Here is a 19,145-nt window from a genome sequence, read left to right as displayed (position 1 = left end):
AGCAAATTGCTGGCAATATTTATGTCAGGCCAAGAATGAAGACTGCAGAAAGATTTTTAGTTTAGGGGTTACACACTTCCACAGTCTCAAAATATGTCTTCAATTTATGTGTATTAGCTTTTTATAATCAGAAAAACACAGTGAAGACATTGGCACTTTGAAAAATCAATTTAGACAGCGTTCAATGGCGATGTTTTGTCTTAAAGCAGCGAAGAAAGGGGTTTTGTTACAGAGTCTCATTACAAGTCAGGCCAACTAGGACCAGGGAGGCTGAGCATCTGTGAGCAAGCAGAGCCGGTCCGCCCGGATAAGACACGTGGAATTGGGCTGTGGATTGCTGGCCTGTTTTCAGCATCCCAAACCTCCCTCCCCAAAATTGCACAACTTGTGCAGCCCGGCTGGGCCTTCTTCCTCCCAGTCTCCGCCCACAGGGCATGCAGGGGAGGGAGTGATGTTCACCAGCTGATGGCAGAGCGAGCCTGTGGGGCACCAAGGGAGGACGAATATGAGCGAGCTGTCAGCAAACAGAATTACTTCCAGAGGCCTTAAACTTGGTCTGGTAAAACCTCCGAGAGGAGCAGTTGGGGTATGGGAGGGTGACGAAATATCCTCTGGCATCCACCCAAGTGTCTTGGTTTGTTCTGCCAGCCTTCGGATTTTCTTCCCCAGACCCCGTTGATGTTGACGGTTGTCAGTTACATCTTTTCTCTTGTGCCTTTCGTGTGTGTTTCAGCCCACCTGGAATCCCAGCTGCATCCCCAGAGTGCATTTTTGTCCCCCGTGATCCTCCACACCTGCCCTTGTTTGGTTCACTGTGTCACATTGACTCTCAAAGATGCCCCAGGGTGGACCCTGCCCTTCTGCCTCGAACTCTACCATGTGTTCCCTTCCCACATCTTCTCCTTTTCCACCTAAGGCACACAAGTGATGTCCCTGTTCTGTTTTGAGCTGGCTGTTTCTGGATTCAGGTCTCCCAGTGGCCCCGCGGCGTCCCTTCTGGGCTGTGGGTACAGACACCCATGGAAGTCACCGGGAGAGCAAGTGGCAGGTTGTCTGTGGTCCTGAGCTCTTGGGCCCGTGCGTCACAGTAGGAACCTGGTGAACGCTGTGTACTCATATCTTCACAGAGAAGTGTACGCACTTGGAAAATTGTGTACGCAACTCCAGGGAGCGCACGGACCAGCTGAACCCCATTCATACCCCCAAAGATGATGCATGCTCCACGTCCCTGGAATTGGTGCTCTATTTTAGGAGAGATGAAAAGGAGTGAGCTCAGTGGCAACTAGAGCCAAATGGCTCTAGGGCATTTGGGACCAAGTCATTTAGGGTTAGGGGAATGTGTGTACATGTGTCCATACGTGTGTGCGTGTGGAAGTGACAGCGTGTGTTTTAAACAGCTCACGGAAGTTAAACGTTTAAATATGTATCTAAGAGAAAATAGAGGATTTTGTCTCATCTTTTGTATCTGTTGTATAAATTTATGTACAGCATTTATATTTCAGAGATATTTGTTAAACATATTATTACATTTTTGTTCCTTTTGGTGTTATGGACACTAACCTTTTAACGTTGCTGGTCCTTTTTCAGGGTGGACAAGCTTCATTTATACCATATCTGGAAATGTGTATATTGGTAAGTGATGACTGTTTGCTTTGGGTTCAATTGCACTATCATTTAAATGACTGAGGGGGAGGAAAAGCAAGATGAAACCTTTCATGCAGTCACATACTCTGCCGCCTTCTGTCTGGCACCAGCCCTCTCTCCATCCTCGTACATCCTGGTACACCCAGGACAGGGCACCTCTCAGCTTCCAGCATGCTCAGTGAGGGAGGAGAATATGAACATCGGTCACGACAGCAGCCATTTTACTGTGGCCTCTGTGCAGATGTAAGATCTGGGCACGCTCCTGTGGGTTGACATCTTGGGGAGAGGTTGGCGACCTCCATGCTGATAAAGGGACGTAGCTCTAACGGGCACAGGGGAACAGGGATCTGTCTCCTGGGAGCTGGAAGGAGGGGCATTTGCCGTCCCAGGCGCCTCTGAGAAATCTCAAAGTTGGTTTTCCCTTATTTTAAGGCTTGTATAAGCGTCTCTTGTTGAGTGGGTTCTGGGAGGGATGTTCAAGACCCAACCGTCATTTTACGCATGAGGAAAGTAAAGTCTAAAGAAAGTTAGTTAACTTGCCAGGATTGTGCCTCGGTAGGCCTGGGACCAGAACCGAGGACTGCCCGCTCCCGTTGCCATGACGTACTGTGTCACCTCTGTACGACGACAACACGGCGACCGCGCCGTCCGCCCCGTCTTTTCCGGCCTGCGCTCCATAGCCAGGCCCGCAGCAAGGAGCCGGCCGGGTGGCGGAGTGGAGCCCGCAGAGCGGGCGAGCTCCGGCCGCGTCCACTGCCGCCCTGCCTGTCCTCCTGGAAGCGGCACGGGCGTCGGGCCGGTCTCTCTGTGGCACTGCCGGACGAGTGCTGGGGCAGATTCTGAGTGTGCCCTGCCCACGCCTCGGACGCCTTAGCTCCGCAGGCCAGCCGACCGCCTTCCACCCTGCCAGTGGCGTCTGCGTGTCACGGCCCGAGGCTTTCTCTGAACCGGGGAACGCTGCTCCGCCCCGGTCAGGGCAGGGCGAGAATGCTGGCGACTGGACATTCCCAGAGGCCACGTCACCCCTCCGGTGGGCTAAGTGACGCCTGCGTGTGAGGCCTTTTCCTAGCGGTGCCCGGTGGGATTCCGTCCAAGCCGCCCACAGTGGGCACATGCCTGATGACACTCTGGTCTGTCCTGTCTCCCTTACCTGACTCGGTTCCTGGCCTGTTGTTTCCTGTGTCCACCTGCCAGATAAACTCGTACTTCAACATCTCGGGCTGTGCTTCTGGGACAATGTAAAGTAAGGGAGCCAGCCTCCTCTCGGCTCTTCCCTGCCCCTCGTGACAGCGATGGGTGGTGGGGTGGGGGTGGGGCAGGCCAACACTGTCATTTCGGAGACCTTCTGGGCTTGGGTGCCCCCCACCCTGTCTCCCGCAGGCTAGCGGCCTCAGCCGTCAGTGGTCTTCCTGTGACCCTGACGTGGCCATCTCTGTGGGTGATACACTGCCAGCCCCAGACAGCTGCTTTATTGATGACATCTGCTCTAGACTTGAAGGTGATACCCAGAACCACTTAAACCATTCTTTATAATCTCCAAAAGGGGGCTTCAGTCGCCTCAAATTATTTTTCTGGAAAATAGTGGTAACACGAACCATGTATTTTGATTTTATAACAGTAAAAATGGCCTTAGTTCCTCTTTCACTGAATAGCATTTCAGTGATGGGCCAGAAGCAAAATTCATTTATTTTAGCATCTGAAAAAGGATGGAAAAAATGTAGTGGTATCACAAGGATCACACGTAAACTATGTTCACCATCTGGAAGAGATGAAGCATCATTTGTCTTATGATCTTTTGAAAATCTTGAGTGTCACAAAGAACCTTATACAAATGGAGAGTAAAAACCATTTTTATGGAGGTAGCGCCATTGACTTGTGGTTTCAAGAGCAACAAAATAATCTGCACAAATGGAAAGTAATAAAGCATGTGAATTCTGAGGTGATAAGGATACCAGAAATGCCTGTGTAGAAGGAGAAAGGGCAGGGGCAGCAAACTTGTTACAAAGGGCCAGATAATAAATATTATTGTCATTCGTGGACCATACAGTTTTAGTTGCAACGACTCATTCTTGCCCTTGTAGCACAAAAGTGGCCACAGTGATATGTGAGCAGTTGGGGTGGCTATTCTAATAAAACTCGATGGCCACGGAAATGTGAAGTTCATAGATTTTTCACGGGTCATGCAATGCCTTTGTTTTGATATTTTTCAACCATTTAAGAATGTAAAAACCTTTCTTAGCTTCTGGACTCTACAACAGGTCATATTTTATTTTGGTTTAAATGGTGGTGTGGAGGATGAAACGGAGAAAAATGAACAAATCATCTTTGAAACCTGTTTTCATTAAATTGAGGTATGGTTGACACACAATGTTACGTTAGTTTCAGGTGGATAGCAGTGATTCGCCTGGTCTGCAGGTGATACTGTGCTCGCCACACCTGTACCTGCCGTCTGTCACCATTGTGCCACCACTGACTGTATTCCCTGTGCCGTGCCTTCCATCCTTGTGACTGATTCATTCCATAACTGGAAGCCTGTACCTCCCCCTCCCCTTCACTCATTTTGCCCATCCCCCCCCACCTCCTCCCCTCTGGCATTCAAAACCTGTTTTAGTCAGTAGTTTCAGCCTTGTTTCCTGACAGACCTTCAGTCCAAGAATTAAACAAGTGAAAAGCTCAGCAATTGGAGGGATAAGAATGACCGGTACATCCACTTGTTTTTCTTGAGGTGAGGCAGGAGTTTCCGGAGTCGTTTCTATTCACTGGCCTGGTCACCTCTCATGACCATGGGCCACAAGTGCAAAACATCTGGCAGGAAATGGGGTCACGGTCTGTAGCGTTGGAACGAACTTGCATCTGTCCAGGGTAAACTGGACCGTGGAGAGAATCCAGCTCGCATAACTGGCCTCTTGGGACTCGGCTGTAGCCAATGAGTGACTGGCCAAATGACCTCAATTGAATTTTATCTCCTTCTTTTCCTCCTACCCACCCCCTTAATAGAGATGTTCATGAGAAAAACAAAAGGGCAAGAACAAATCATCAAAGGAAAAAAGACAAAGCAGAGATGGTTATTAAGTATGTACTGACGTATAAAATCTGTAAGAGAGAATCTAGAAAACACTTTCTGATTTAACTGCCTCAGTTTAATCTTGCGTTTAAAGCCAGGATGGCACCAGCCAGCCACAGATGGCAGGAACTGATAAGCAAGTAATTGTCTTTTCCAAAATGTCCTGTACCTCCGTTCTGTTGGAATCGATGTTATAAATGTGCATGGGGCTGGAATAAATAGACTGCAGTTTGGGTTGAGAAAGTAATCTGGAGAGATTCCATAAAATGGAGATGTAGGAGGACTCAAAGAATATTAATTGATGCAGGAAGTTCTTAAAAGACGGACACTGGTAGATTGTGAAAAAGGACAGGTGGAGGCTTTAACGTTAGAGATGGCCGGAGATCTCCGACGACAATCTTTTACAGAGTTAACAGGTCCTTTGCCCAGCCCTCAGCTGAAATATGTGCAGTATATGATTTTTAAAACTCAGAAACTAAAACCACATAGGCAGAAAGCCAATAAATCCCCAGGATACTAACACCGAGTCCCTTGCCTGCAGCCGAGATGAGAATGACGTTCCACATTGACACAGATATCAAAGGGGAGAGCAACTCATATCCTATATCCCTACGGCTTGGATGTCAGCCTCCTAAAGGGGCCAGTATCAGGTATACTGTTTGGGCCTAGAAAATAGATTTAGAGGAGTGCCTGAGTGGCTCAGTTGGTTAAGTGTCCGACTTGAGCTCAGGTCAGGATATCATGGTTTGTGGGTTTGAGCCCCACATTGGGCTCTGTGCTGACAGCTTGGAGCATGGAGCCTGCTTCAGATTCTGTGTCTCCCTCTCGCTCTGTCCCTCCCCCACTCACACTCTGTCTCTCTCTCTCTCTCTCTCTCACTCTCGCTCAAAAATAAACTTAATATATTTAGAAATCTAAAAATATTTGTGGTTATTGAAATGACACCTAACTGGTTTATGCGGGTAGTGAGATGTTTCAGACTTATTTAAATAAGTAATTATTCATGCTTAGTATGTGCTCAGCCCTTTGCTTCTGGTTCTGGGGAGTATTAAGTTTGACACAGCCCCCGGATCTCAGTAGAGGTGCAGAAACACCAGAAGCCCTCCGAATTGACCTACACTTACCTAGAATGAACTGGACTAAGCAATGTGCTCATTTCACAGAAACATGTGGCGTGAGGTTCTTGGACACCCAGGGTGATCAGCAACCCTGGTCTGCCAGCCCATCGCTACTCCTTCAGGCCAAATTCAAGTGCACTTCAAGGCAGCTGTGCTTGTTCTCAGATCTGTTAGGCCAGTTGCAGTAATAATTGCAATTATGTGGTTCAGTGAAACCACATGTAAATTAATGAAGTAAGCATTAAAAAAGTTGGTATTTCTAGAACCACGAAGTCAAATGCTTTGTAAAAGTGAATTGCTAACGTATGGGGAAAATGACCGAAAAAGATTGGGGGAAACAAATCATCTAGAAGGATTTCAGTGGTTATAGTCATTATAGTTCTGCTTTAGAAAGACAGTGCTTCAATCTAATCAGCGAACTAACTTTCACTGTATTTCTAAATATTGGCAAATGTATGCACATTTACACTTTAAAATGTGGAGGGGCACCTGGGTGGCTCAGTCGGTTAAGCGTCTGACTCTAGATTTCGGCTCAGGTCGTGGTCTCATGGTTCATGGGATCGAGCCCTGCATCGTGGGATCAAGCCCCGTGTCAGGCTGTACACTGACAGTGTACCACCTCCTTGGGCATCTCTCTCTCCCTCTCTCCCTGCTCCTCCCCTGCACACACTTTCTCTCTCTCTCTCTCTCTCAAAATAAATAAACATTTTAAAAGTTTAATTTAAAATGTTGGAGGCAGTTGATTGTCTTTTTCAGTTAATGACCCTGATTGCATCAGATGAGAGAGCTTCGTACCTATAAAATCGATGATATCAGACTCTACTGGAAGTGTCAGAATGTCTGAAATGGCTAGCCCTGCGGCAGCAGTTCTTATAAAGAGAAGAGAAAGGCAATCTGGCATATGGGGGAGAGTTGCCCCGAGATCAGTCACACACTGAAGCTGCAGCACTAACTTGAAAATATGTTTTAAAGTATTTTGCCCTTTGAGGACTGTTTAGGCAAACAAAAATATTTGCAATTCAATTGTTTTCAGTTAAATCTTCCTTAACTGCGCTATTAGATTTAACATTCTTGGCGAAGCTTCTCAATGGAAACTATTTATTATCTGATTTGGCTCCGTTTATAATTGAAAGTAGGCAGAAACAATAAAGTTTCTTTTCTTTGAGACTTATTTTAGGTTCAGGAGATAACCAGGTGGGTGAAATGACATAGAAATGATAGGAATATAGAAGCTGTCTTTGTTTTCGGGGATCCTGTTTTAAACATTTCGTAAAATAGGGGCACCTGGGTGGCTCAGTCGGTGAAACATCCAGCTCTTGATTTTGGCTCAGGTCATGATCTCGTGATTCAGTTCCTGAGATCAAGCTCTGAGTTGGCCTGAGATTCTCTCTTTCTGCCCCTCCTGTGCTCATGTGCGCATGCTTATGTTTCTCTCTCTCCTCTCTCTCTCTCTCTCTCTCTCTCTCTCTCTCTCAAAAATAAACATTAAAGACACCATTCCATAAAATAATACAGAAGCAAGTTACACTTACAATGACAGACCTGGAAACCTGACCTTAGTGTCTATAAAAACTGTCTGCCTAGGCTGAGACATATCAATCATATGGCCTCTTCAGAATCAGCCTTGTGGTTCCTCTCCTAGAACAGCAAAGAGTGTGGGCAGAAATCGGGCTCCGCGTAAAGTTAGGATTGACGCTGTTAGAAAAACATGAACCCCTGATATCTAAATCCAGATTTGCTCCCAGACTGGTGAACACGACAGTCAAGCAAGCTCTCCTGCTTGGAGGTACAGAGGATCTCAATTCAGCCTTATTTGAGAACTGCCTTTTGCCAGCTCCCTCCGTAAAGGCAGTGAAGGGGCTTTATAAGTTGTTTTGGCTTATGTATGATGGAACATCTGCATGACAAAATGAGGGGCCAGGAGTAGACCGTGTGCATAATGTACATGGGTGTTGTGTATGAATGAATCGAAGATAAAAGACACGATCCGTTGCTCCCAGGGAATCTCCATAAAGCACACTTAATAAAATGCTTCTCCATATCACAGTTAAAGATATTAACTGAGATCTAAATGAGATTATTCTTAGACTGCCAGACCTCTGTTTCATTGCCAGACCCGTGCATGAGTAGAAAGTCAGTGGAGTTCTATTGTTTACTTCTGTTGACCTGAATTTTCAGTACAGAAGGAACCTTTAGAGGTGCACTGGGGCCGGCTATTGCCGGCTCGCGGGAGCCGATTGCGCACCTCTTCCCTGGCCTCAAGTCGGTAGCTTGAAATTGGCCGCGGTGGGAGCATTTCCACCACAGAAATGAGCACACACCGAAAATCGGCCTCATTCTCCCACTTCTCTCCCAAAGCCCCTTTTAAACGTTGACCGGCATGCCACCGCTTCGGGGACGGAGGTCCTTCATCTTTTTTGTGCCATGAACCCTTTGTCATATGCCAAGTCCCCACCTCTGAACAGTGTTGTTGTTTTTTAATTCAGTGAAGTCATTAAAATGTTAAAAGGAGAAGCTTATGGTGCAGTTATACGTGTGTTTCCCTAATGACATTTGAAACCATACCATCCCAAGATTCCTAAGTCTCTTATTTCTGAGGTTGAAACAAAAATTATGGCGCTATCTAGTTAACCAAATTTGTAACCATATGATAAACGTCCTATAAAGAACATTCAGTTTTGTGGCTCATCTCTTTTGTAGGGCCTGATGATGCACAACAAAAAATAGAACCTCATCACACGGCAGTGCTGGGGGAGGGTGACAGTGTCCAGGTGCAGAACAGGGTAAGTATTAAAAATCTTTTGTTTTCTTAAATTGCACTTTCTACCAGTTTACAGGTAAATGCCTACTACCTCTTCTGTGTGGCTGGAAAATGTTCTGTCTTCCTTAGGCAAAGAAACTATGCCACAAATTTGTCAACACCTTTCATTAACATCTATTATTTCTATTGGTTTATTTTAAGGTTTTATCAATGCCGATCCCTCATCGTCAGGAATCGCCTGAAGTCTCTATTGTTTATCCCTAGAAATTTGAATCTGGAGGCAACATGTGCTTCTTTGTCTCTTAATTTTCTTTCTTTATACAATTGATTTATTTGTGCCATCAGTGAAAATGGTTCAACCATCTAGGAGTATAAATACAGATCTCCATGCTCACAACGAGCCCTTTGCAAGTCGAACTGAGAGGAGCATGTGATGCGTTTCATAGTCCTTTGGTGTTGAACCCCTGCTTCTTAGGTAGAGTTTCCGATATTTCTATTTCATTCCCTTAAGTGATTATCTCACTCTCTTGTGAGCCTGCTAAGCCAGTCTGATGGCTTTGTGTCATTCTAATCAAGAGGATTGAAGAGACGGTTGTGCAAAAGCTCCTGACAAGATGAATTTTGAAAAGTAGGGGTGGAAACGACTTCGGTGTGCAGGTGACTGGCAGAGAGGCGATCTGCCTGCCTCGGGCCGCTCTGATCCCGGTGTTGTGGAATGCAGTGGATTTGAAGAATTACGGCATCTTCGCCCGCTTTTGTGGCAGCTCACCTATGGAGTAAATAGAAGGGAAACCTCATGAGCACCAGAGAAAATGTGCATATCGGGGTCCATGCACCTCGATTATTTGGTTGAACTGTTTGAAACTGCCACTTTGGACCCACAGAAATGGTTTCGGGCCAGTGCAGGAAGGAGGCCCAGAAGCTGCACACAGACCAGAGCCAACTGGTCGTGGATTTGTTTGTCACATTATTGGGTTTAACTTGATGCCTCGATTCTTCCTATAATCTAGCAGAGGGCACATTGCAGATGACAAGGATTTGGAAACTGGAATGAACCACCAGAAAGAGTTGCTGAGGGGAGCCAGAAAGGCGGCGGGCTGGGGGGGGGGGGTGGGGGCGGGGGAAGAGGGGGCAGCCTGGGATAACAAAGAGTTGGCTAAAGCGTCAGTTCAGTGGCTCCAGGGACACCACTCTGTTGTGTAGACTTCTGTAATTATTGCTGGGTATGAACATAGCCAGAGCCATCCAGGCATTAGAAAGATTTCTATGAGAAAATTATTGTTAAAAATTAGTATTTCAATGGGTGTATGATGCTTCTATCCACAAAGAAATAGTTAGTCCCCCTTAGATTACAACGGGAAGGAGATCGTGAAGGTGTGAATCTTGGTCTTGCCATTTGTTAGCTGTGTGACTTTGGAGATGTTTTTCAACCTCTCTGAGATTCAGTTTCGTTGTCTACAAAATCGAAATAATGATGCCTCCTGCATAGAGTTGCTAGAAAGAATATGTGAGATTACGTATGTCAAGAGTCTACTCTAGGTCTAGCACAGGGATTGGTAAATTATGTCCAGTAGGTCAAATTCAAACCTGGTTTTGTAAATAAAGTTTTGTCGGATCACAGCCACGCCCATTCCTTTCTGTTTGTGGATGCTTTCACACCACAACGGTACAGTTGAGTGCTTGCAGCAGAGACTAGATGACCCACAAAGCCTAGAATACTTATTCTCTGGCTCTTTACAAGGAAAAGTATGCTAACCCCTGGTCTAGTATGTAACGGGTGCCCAATAATGGTAGCCAGAAGGTTCACTGATCTAAACACCTAATTTAACAGAGAGTCATGTCAGATATATGTTACCTAATGAGGATTCATACTTTAGGCCGTAAGGTTCGGGGCACATAGCAGTTTCTACAGCTAGAAAAAGCCTCTTAAGTGTTCTGATTCACTCCAGGCCCCAGGCCAGGGTTATCTTCACGTGGAACTAAAGCTTGAGGATTAGAGAAGGAAGATATGACTTCCTAATGTTCCCCTTAATCCCATTTGCACTGAGTTGTGGTCAAGAATAAGGATTTGGGGGCCACTTGGATAGCTCAGTAGGTTGAGCGTCTGACTTCGGCTCAGATCACGATCTCACAGTTTGTGAGTTCGAGGCCCGCATCGGGCTCTCTGCTGTCAGTGCAGAGCCCACTTCAGATCCTCTGTCCCCCTCTCTCTGCCCCCCCTCCCCAAAATAATAAACATAAAGAATAAGAAGAAGGATTTGGTATACTCCCTGGCTCCTAGGATTTTCGCTACTCCTTACTTCTGAGTCTTCCGCAATCATGCCTGTCTTCCCGGTTAACCACCACATATGGGTGGTTTCCTCTAGAGTAAGCAACCCTCTGGGGTGGGAGAGGAGGGCACGCAAGGGTTGATGTCATTCACATCATTTCTGTCCCCAGGTTTCCTGCTCCATCTTAGCATTTGACTTGTCTTATGTCAGCACATTTTAGGCTTCAGGGACCACCTTCTTTCCGAGGGTGGATTGTCTTCTGTGACCCTTACTCTGAAGTCTTCCGCGGCAGATGGCAACTACATGGGGCTTGGTTTATGCTAGATTTAAGAGTCTTTAGGCCAGACCCTCTGACTTCTTGGAGGAAGCCCAGACTCCCAACAATGGCTTCAAAATAGTCTTAGCTTTTTCAGAGTTCTTAGAGATTAGGATCAGCTCCATGCTTCTCTGGGTATTTAATCCTGGATGGTTCTGGTCACCCTAGAACAGACTCTGTTTCAGGGGCTAAGGGTCCCTGTGCTGCTCTGGCCCATAGTTGGTGCTCTTGTCACCAGCATCGCTCCCTGATCAGGAGCAATAGGTTTGATAGGAAAGGCTCGATGTCACCTTTAGATGTATGTTTATATTGATGTCCTGCTGAGGAAACACTTAGCCTCATGGATTAGCAAATTCACTTGTAGTTTGTCAAGGTAGACAATTAATTCTTCATTAGCTGCCCTCAAAACAGTACTTGAGAGTCATGGTACTCTTTAACTGGCACCATTCATGGGGACCTTGCTAAAATTAATACAGATCGACATTTGGTTAAACTAAAGATTGAAAGACAGAAATAAAACACCCTATGAAAACCAGAGACAACTTTTTTGCTTACTTATGTGTAATGATTCATGACCATTAATTTGTAAAAACTGACAATAGTTCATTGTTTTATCTTTCAATTGGCCTAAGAAGCATAGACAGTGAAATCCAGTAAGAATGACTGCATGCAGTTAAGTCATGCGAAAACTCGGTTTCTCTCTGGTAGTTGTTTTCAGGTAATGTATCACTAGAATAAGTATCCTTAAACCTAAAGCATGCTCTCAGATTCATCCTCAGAGTCCTCCTGCCATCTCCAGCTTCAGAATCAATCCAACTGTGAGGACATCCTCAAGACTAGTAGAAGTTATCAGCACCTTAAATGAATCATAGGGCCTTCAGCTGGGTGTTGATCGTTTATTGTCAGTATCAGTGAAACTCAAGGCATGTCTTGGCGATAATATTTATGAGATAACGAGCAATTTGTAAACGTAAGTTATTCAGTAAACCCAGAAGGGTCTAACTCTGAACTAAGGAGTCTGAGAAGATTCACCAAAGTAAAAGACATGGTCTGGGCCCTAAAAGATCATGACCTTCCATTGGGGTAATTAGACATGAAGCCGTAAGTGGGCCTCTGTCATCTTTCTATGGGGTCTTTTCATCAAACCCCAAAAAGCATTTACTTAGGTCCTCACAGGGACTCATGTCTGAAGCAGCTGTTCATTCTCCTTCCTTGTGCATGATCTTCATCATTTGACACTCTACACAAGGTCACTATAGACGAGGACTTTTCAAGATAGGGGCTTGTAACCACATTGGCACTCTACTGAATATCCAGAAAGATTATAAGCTTTCACAAAAGAGGGCTAGGTAAGGACAGAAAAAAAGATACATTTAGGAAACAAGAAAAGGACATCAAACATCTGGTTTAGCATAGAGGAGAAGGGGCTACTGAGAGGTTAATTTTGTGGAAAAGGCATTAAAGAAAGCTTGGACCATCCTTAAGGTTTCTGAAATGGAAAAGCAAAGTGCTGAACTCCTCAACACCCTGCAGTGAAACCATTTTTCATTTCAGATCAAATGTCAGGGCCTTTTATTTTACTGTCCAAATTATAAATGGAAAGTCATCATTTTATCTGAATAATATCAAAAGAAGCAACACTTTTATTTTTAAACTTTTATCACCATCCTAAATGTGTAAACTGTGGAATATTCTGCCATCCACAACAGAAGCATTGTCTGAATTAAGAAACTTACATTCTTAAGAAAGAAAAGAAAAAGAAAAGAAAGGAAGAAAGAAAGAAAGAAAGAAGGAAGAGAAAGAAACATTCTGAGGAGTCGGTGCATGCATGGCACACTAGGTCGGCCTTTCCTCTCCCCCTTTCCCTAACCCCCAACCCTTTCCCCTCTGCCTCCTGACCCTAAAACTCAAGTGTGTCTCTGAAAAAGCACTTCAAAACACTATGCAGTGACGTCTTTCCGATTAAATTATACATGGTGTAGTCCGGAGGATCAGAACTATTTTTCTAACTTTTCCTTCAAATGTCCGTTGATTCACACTAAAGTTTCACCACTCCAGAGCTCTTCGGAAATAAATCTTTGTTGATAACTGCATTTTTTTAAGTTGAATTTTTAGTCATTTAAACAGGATATTGAAGAAAAAGAAATCACTTCAGATAGAAACCCTACCCTTTCCTTGGATCATCAGCGTGTGTATTATTGTCCTGAGCTGTAAAGTATGATGATGTCTTTAGAGCCTGTTGGCTTCTACAGTAAGTGGTCCTAGACTAAGTTCTAAGCTTCTGTGCCTGTTTTCCATAGTTGGTTTTTTTTTTCCATTTCCATCATGGACGTTAAGCTATTTTCTTGCATTCCTCTATAGTAGCACTCTTCTGTCTTCCAGCTCTGACTTATAGACCTGATAACCGCAAAGCATCCCCTGGGTAGATGTACTAAATGACACCAGCCCTGGGACTGTAGGGAGTAAGTTAAGACTTCTGCAGAAATCATTGTACCCAAATTGCCTTTTAATATTTTAAAGTTGGAGGCAGAAGGAGAAACCAATGTGAGTCCTGTATAATAGGAGTTTGTGTGTGTGTGTTTACTACATGGAAGTTTTAAAGAATTCATTATTTTTATTGAATCCAGTGATAAGTTTTCTGGTACTAGTAACATTACAATGATTTCCAATTAAAGAGCTTTGTATTAGGGGGGCACCTGGGTGGCTCAGTCGGTTAAGCGTCCGACTCTTGATTTTGGCTCAGGTCATGATCTCAAGGTTCATGGGTTCAAGCCCCACATTGGGTTCCACACTGACAGTGCAGAGTCTGCTTGAGATTCTCTCTCTCTCCCTCTCTCTTTTACTCTGTCCCTCTCCCACTTGCGCACACACACGCTCTCAAAAATAAAAAAAATTAAAACTTAAAAAAATATTAAATTAATTTTCTAAAAAGAGCTTTGTATTAGAAGCATATAAATGTAATATGTAGTATACTATATCACACATTTAGAAATATGCTATATTATTAGGGTAAGGTGAAGTTTTAAACCATTTCTGAAGGCTTTATTTTAAAGTACCTGATCATTATTGCTTTATTTATGATTTTATTCTAAATGAGATTAACCTAAGAGGTGCCTGAAAAGAATTACATACTGTTCAGTTGTCTATTAGTGGTTAACAAATCACCCTAAACCCTGATGGCTTACAACAGTTACTATTTCTCACAAGTGTGGTGGGGGAGGGGGTCTTCTGCTGGTTTCTCTGGCATTACTGGGTCAGAGGACATCAGTGATACTGGGGGCTTGGAGTCATATTTTCAGAGTGTTCTCTGGAAGGATTGATGTGTCAATTAAAAATCTGCCAAAGATATAAACGTGTATCTTCCCCTGCATCCACACTCACACTGGATATTATAATTACTACTTTTTTCAGTTTCAGGGAAAAAAACCTAATCTTAATTCTAACGAAAAACTTTTTTAAGTTTATTTATTTATATTTTGGGGGAGACAGAGACAGCGTGAGTTGAGGAAGGGCGGAGAGAGAGAGAGAGAGAGAGAGAGAATGAATCCCAAGCAGGCTCTGAGCCCGATGCAGGGCTCAAGCCCACGAAACTGTGAGATCATGACCTGAACCAAAACCAAGAGTCAGATGCTTAACCGACAGAGCCACCCAGGCTCCCCTCTAAAGAAAAACTTTTGGAGACTTTAATATAACAGGACTCTTTGGGAGAGAAATTTACCTGAGCAGATGCCACTTGGATGTTTTTATAAGGTTCTGTTTAGTGCAACATTTCTGGGGCACGTTTTACATGAAGAAATGTCAAAAGTAATAAAATCTTACTTTTGGATTTGCATAATCCTCCCTTTTAAAAATTGTTAATGGGAGGTTATAAACACTGTAATAAGATAAGTAAATTACATAGTTTGTCTTAAAGGTGTTCCCGGTTGAAGAAAATCTTAATTTGCATTCTCCTTTATCTGAGAAGATTAACCTTTTGGTGGTTTGGGCTTAGTCTTGAGTGCTGATTGCTACCAATCATCTTAAGGAATAAGTGTTTCCAGGGCATCCGGCCAGCTCTGTCGGAGGAGCATGTGACTTGATCTCAGGGTTCTGAGTTCGAGCCCCACGAGGGCTGCAGAGCTTACTTAAGTAAATAAAACTTTAAAAAGAGGAATTAGGAACGTTGTCCATTTGGCCAGCATGTCGGCTTCAAATTGTTTCTAATTTGACATTCAAAAGTATGCATGTTTATTGTTTGATGTTTTCTTCCTTGACTTGAGGATCCTGAGAGAAACCACTTCATCCTAATTGCTGGGGAGCCATTAGGAGAACCAGTTGTCCAGCATGGTAAGCCCCAAATGATGGCAATTTTCCTGGGTGATTTTCTCCTTTGAAAGTAGTGTACCAATATAGTATTATTACTGGGAAGAGTAGCTGTATTTTCCTCTTGTCTCTTTATCTGCAAAGATTTTGTAGGAGGAAAATACATACATGGCACTTATTTCTACATTCATTCTCTGTTTCTTGTAAAGAGACATTTCCTGAGTACCTATCATGTGGACGACATTGAACTTAGAACTATGGGGAAAACAAAAACGGTGTTTTGCGTTGCGTCATAGGGAACTTGAACTTAAAGAAATGTTTTGTGGCCTGCTGCTTGAATATCATTTTTATCTTTACTAAAAACAACAGTGATTTCAATACCATTTGTAGTCTATTGCATTTTTTGTGAAAAATAGGGACCACTTAAAAATATTCCTTTGGAAGTATGTGAATTATTTGAATCAGTATTAAAAAAAAAAACAGAGGCAGAAAATCCTGGAATAAGTATCCAGTCACCTCGCTTCTTTGCCTTAACTTCCTCATAATATTGTTGTTTTATTAAATGAGAAAGGATGTAGACGCCAACATATTATTAGTTCATTTTTATTAAAAAATGTTTTTGCCGGGGCTCCTGGGTGGCTCAGTCAGTTAAGCGTCTGACTTCGTCTCAGGTCATGGGTTCAAGCCCTGTGTCAGGCTCTGTGCTGACAGCTTGGAGCCTGGAGCCTGCTTCAGATTCTGTGTCTCCCTCTCTCTGTGCCCCTCCCCCACTCATGCTGGCTCTCTCTCTCCCTCTCTCATAAATAAACATTAAAAAATTTAAAAAACATTTTGCCAACTTATTTAGATAAATGCCTATAAAACATATATTATTAAATTTAGCATGCATTAAAATCCCATTATATTGCCTTGCATGAATTCCCACACATAAACCATGATTTCAGAAGTAAAACAACCCAGCTGGTCATACATTTAAAGAACACTGATAGTTTACAAACTATTCTTCTGTGGAGTGCCTGGCTGGCTCAGGCAGCCAAATGTGCGACTCTTGATCTCAGGGTTGTGAATTCGAGCCCCACACTGGGTGTAGAGATTACTTAAAAATATAAAAAAAAATTTTTTAATATTCTTTCTTGTTCGATTAATGACTTACAGGAAAAACATTAAATTGTACTCCACTAAGCATGCAGCATCTGACCTCCATTTTGCATGCTTCAATTTCCACTCCAAAGGCTCGTGGTTCTTGCTTCCTTTTATCTTGCTGGAAGAGGGCCGAAATAGTTTGTTCTTCTGGAGAAAGCCTGAAGACAGATTGAGAGGAGTCACGATGTTTATTAACGGCAACTCGAATTTAGGTGCACAAAGGATGTGTGGGATCTGAGGCTTTTGAGTTTAAAGATCTCCTCTGCACCAATGAGGAAAACCCAGAGTCTGACCAAACTCGGTGACAGACCAAAGCGCTGGGACTGCTCGGAGCTGTTCTCCATTTGTGTTAGGCGACGCCTGTCTCAGAGGCTTGGATCTCAGGAACACTGCATGTGCCCGTACGTTCAAACTCCGAGTAACCAGACCAGATAGATACGGCCCTTGACATCTCCGTTAATGAGAGGCAAAGCATCTTGTTTGGCTGGCTAGTTCTTTTTTATAACTCTTTAAACCCCAGAAAGTTTTTCTTTTACCTGTGCACATTTAAAGACAGCCACAATCATCTTCTGGCTGTTTGGGAAGTGTACCGGTGTAATGAACTAGCTAAGGACCTTTAAGCATGGAATGTCATTGAATGTTGGAATAGGAAATGTCCTCAGCATCAATGTAGTCCTGGCCCTTTTTATAAGGGAGGGAAACAAAATCAATATACTTAATTTATTTACCTAACAGATACTTGGGTAGCATGTCTCATTTACTAGGATTGGTCCAAGTGCTTGCCGCAAATTCACCTACTCTTCAGGACAACCTTAGGAGGTTGGGTTGCCCGTCGCTCTGCCCTGTGGCTTCCCTGATGGGAAATGATGGTTAGTAGTGGAGCTGGGATTCGAACCCTGGTCTTCTGACCCCATGTTTTGTGCTGTCCGCCACACCTAGGTTCTACATAACGAGAGATTGAACTCATGCCATTTTTATTACTCGGGAGGCAGTGTAAAGGTTTAACTAGAGAAAAGATGAAAACTGTAGTTTGAAAGAGTATTTATGAGATTATTGATAACTATCAAATAATTTGCATGTCTATAACCCGTAGAGTTGATCAATTGAAAAGCATGCTTTCTGGGGGATGGAATGTACAGCCTGGCAGCTACAATTAATCATACTATAGTGCATGTTAGAAAGTTGCTAAGGGAACAGGCCTTAAACGTTCTCATCACAAGAAACGAAATCTGCAACTGTGTGTGCTGATGGATATTAACTAGATTTATTGTGATCGTTTCACAATATCTGCAAATATCGAATCATTACGTTGTCCGTCTTGAGACCAATACAAGGTATATCAATTATACCTCGACTTAAAAAAATAAGAAACTTAGTGATACAGTATGCAAAAAACGAAAGGAAAAGAAAAACAAAAACCTGCTCTCTGGTTATAGTTTTCTTCTCCTTCTTAAGGATTTGAGGAGACAAGCTCCCTCAGCTCGGTGTTGGAGGGCTCCAAGCTTGCTTCCCGCGTTTCTCCCAGTGTGGTCCATGAACCAACAGTATGTGCATCACTAGAAAGTTAGTGAGAAATGCAGTCTCAGACCCCACTCTAGACCTCCTAAATCAGAATATGCATTTTAATAAGATTCCCGGGTGATTCATGTGCACATTCTGAATTGAGAAGCACGGCAGAATACCCCAGGGGAGTGTCAAAATGGAAGCCCAGAAGTGCACCATTTTTAGAGAAAAATCATTGGGAGACAGGAGAGGGGCTCCACGAGTCCAAACTGTCGTGATACTATGTTGTGCGAGAAATTGGTCCTTGGCCCAGGATCTGCTCTCATTTTCTGAGTTCCATCTCCCTTTCTTCTGTGTGTCTTTTTAAAGTTGGCTTTTCCAGGGTGCCCTCTTGGACTGATTATTTATTTTGCACTTCAGGGCTCCCTCATTCTTTCCTATCCGAAATAGGCCAAGTGTCTGTTTCCAGATGAAATTTCTCTCCTGAGCCCCAGATCCATGTTTCTGACAATATATCAAGTCCCTCTGCCAGGAAGCCATTCCGTTGTCTCCAGTACCTTCATGTCACAGTATCCAGAGCCGAACGCCTTGCTGTACCCACAGCCTCCTGTGTCCTGTATCCCAGCTGCCCTTAACAGTTCCACCACCAAAACTCAGCCTCTTAGGCCACACACCGTCTCTACCCTGATGCCAAAATCTTTAAAAACTGCAAATCAGATGACGTTACTATCTGCTTCACCCTCGGGTGACCCCTGATCACCTGCAGAATTACCCCCACAGTTCTGCCCGTAGAAGGCATCCAAAGCCTACTGGAGTCTGCCCTCTTCCTGCCTGTCAGGCGCCTCATTCTTTTCCCCCTTCGATCCCTCCTTCTAGCACTGTACCCCCATCCTCCAAACCTAGGAATTAGACAAAGGTGCCAACAAACTGCATGTTTTTGTAAATAAAGTTTTATTGGAACACATCCATCTCTATTCACTTTCCTATTGTCTGTGGCTACTTTTGCACTTCAACGGAAGAGCTG

General features: G+C 43.9%; 1 protein-coding gene across 4 annotated transcripts in view; it reads left to right on the top strand.

Moving 5' to 3' along the window:
- PIR (pirin) overlaps positions 1 to 19,145 on the top strand; it is an 89,761-nt gene that overhangs the window by 69,358 nt on the left and 1,258 nt on the right. For 3 of the 4 annotated variants that reach the window (XM_047075922.1, XM_047075923.1, XM_047075924.1), the window contains exons 7-9: positions 1,588 to 1,632; positions 8,527 to 8,609; positions 15,433 to 15,499. In XM_047075922.1, coding sequence (XP_046931878.1) covers positions 1,588 to 1,632; positions 8,527 to 8,609; positions 15,433 to 15,499 — 195 coding nt within the window. The remainder of the gene's footprint in view (positions 1 to 1,587; positions 1,633 to 8,526; positions 8,610 to 15,432; positions 15,500 to 19,145) is intronic. The other variant, XM_047075925.1, reaches the window with a different exon arrangement.

This window comes from Lynx rufus, unplaced genomic scaffold, assembly GCF_022079265.1.
Source record: "Lynx rufus isolate CCGP_SWC_20201006 ecotype Redwood Valley unplaced genomic scaffold, mLynRuf1.p SCAF_14, whole genome shotgun sequence".
NCBI classification, from domain to species: Eukaryota; Metazoa; Chordata; class Mammalia; order Carnivora; family Felidae; genus Lynx; species Lynx rufus.
Note: the sequence above shows the minus strand (reverse complement) of the source record. Positions and strands in the feature narration are given on the sequence as shown.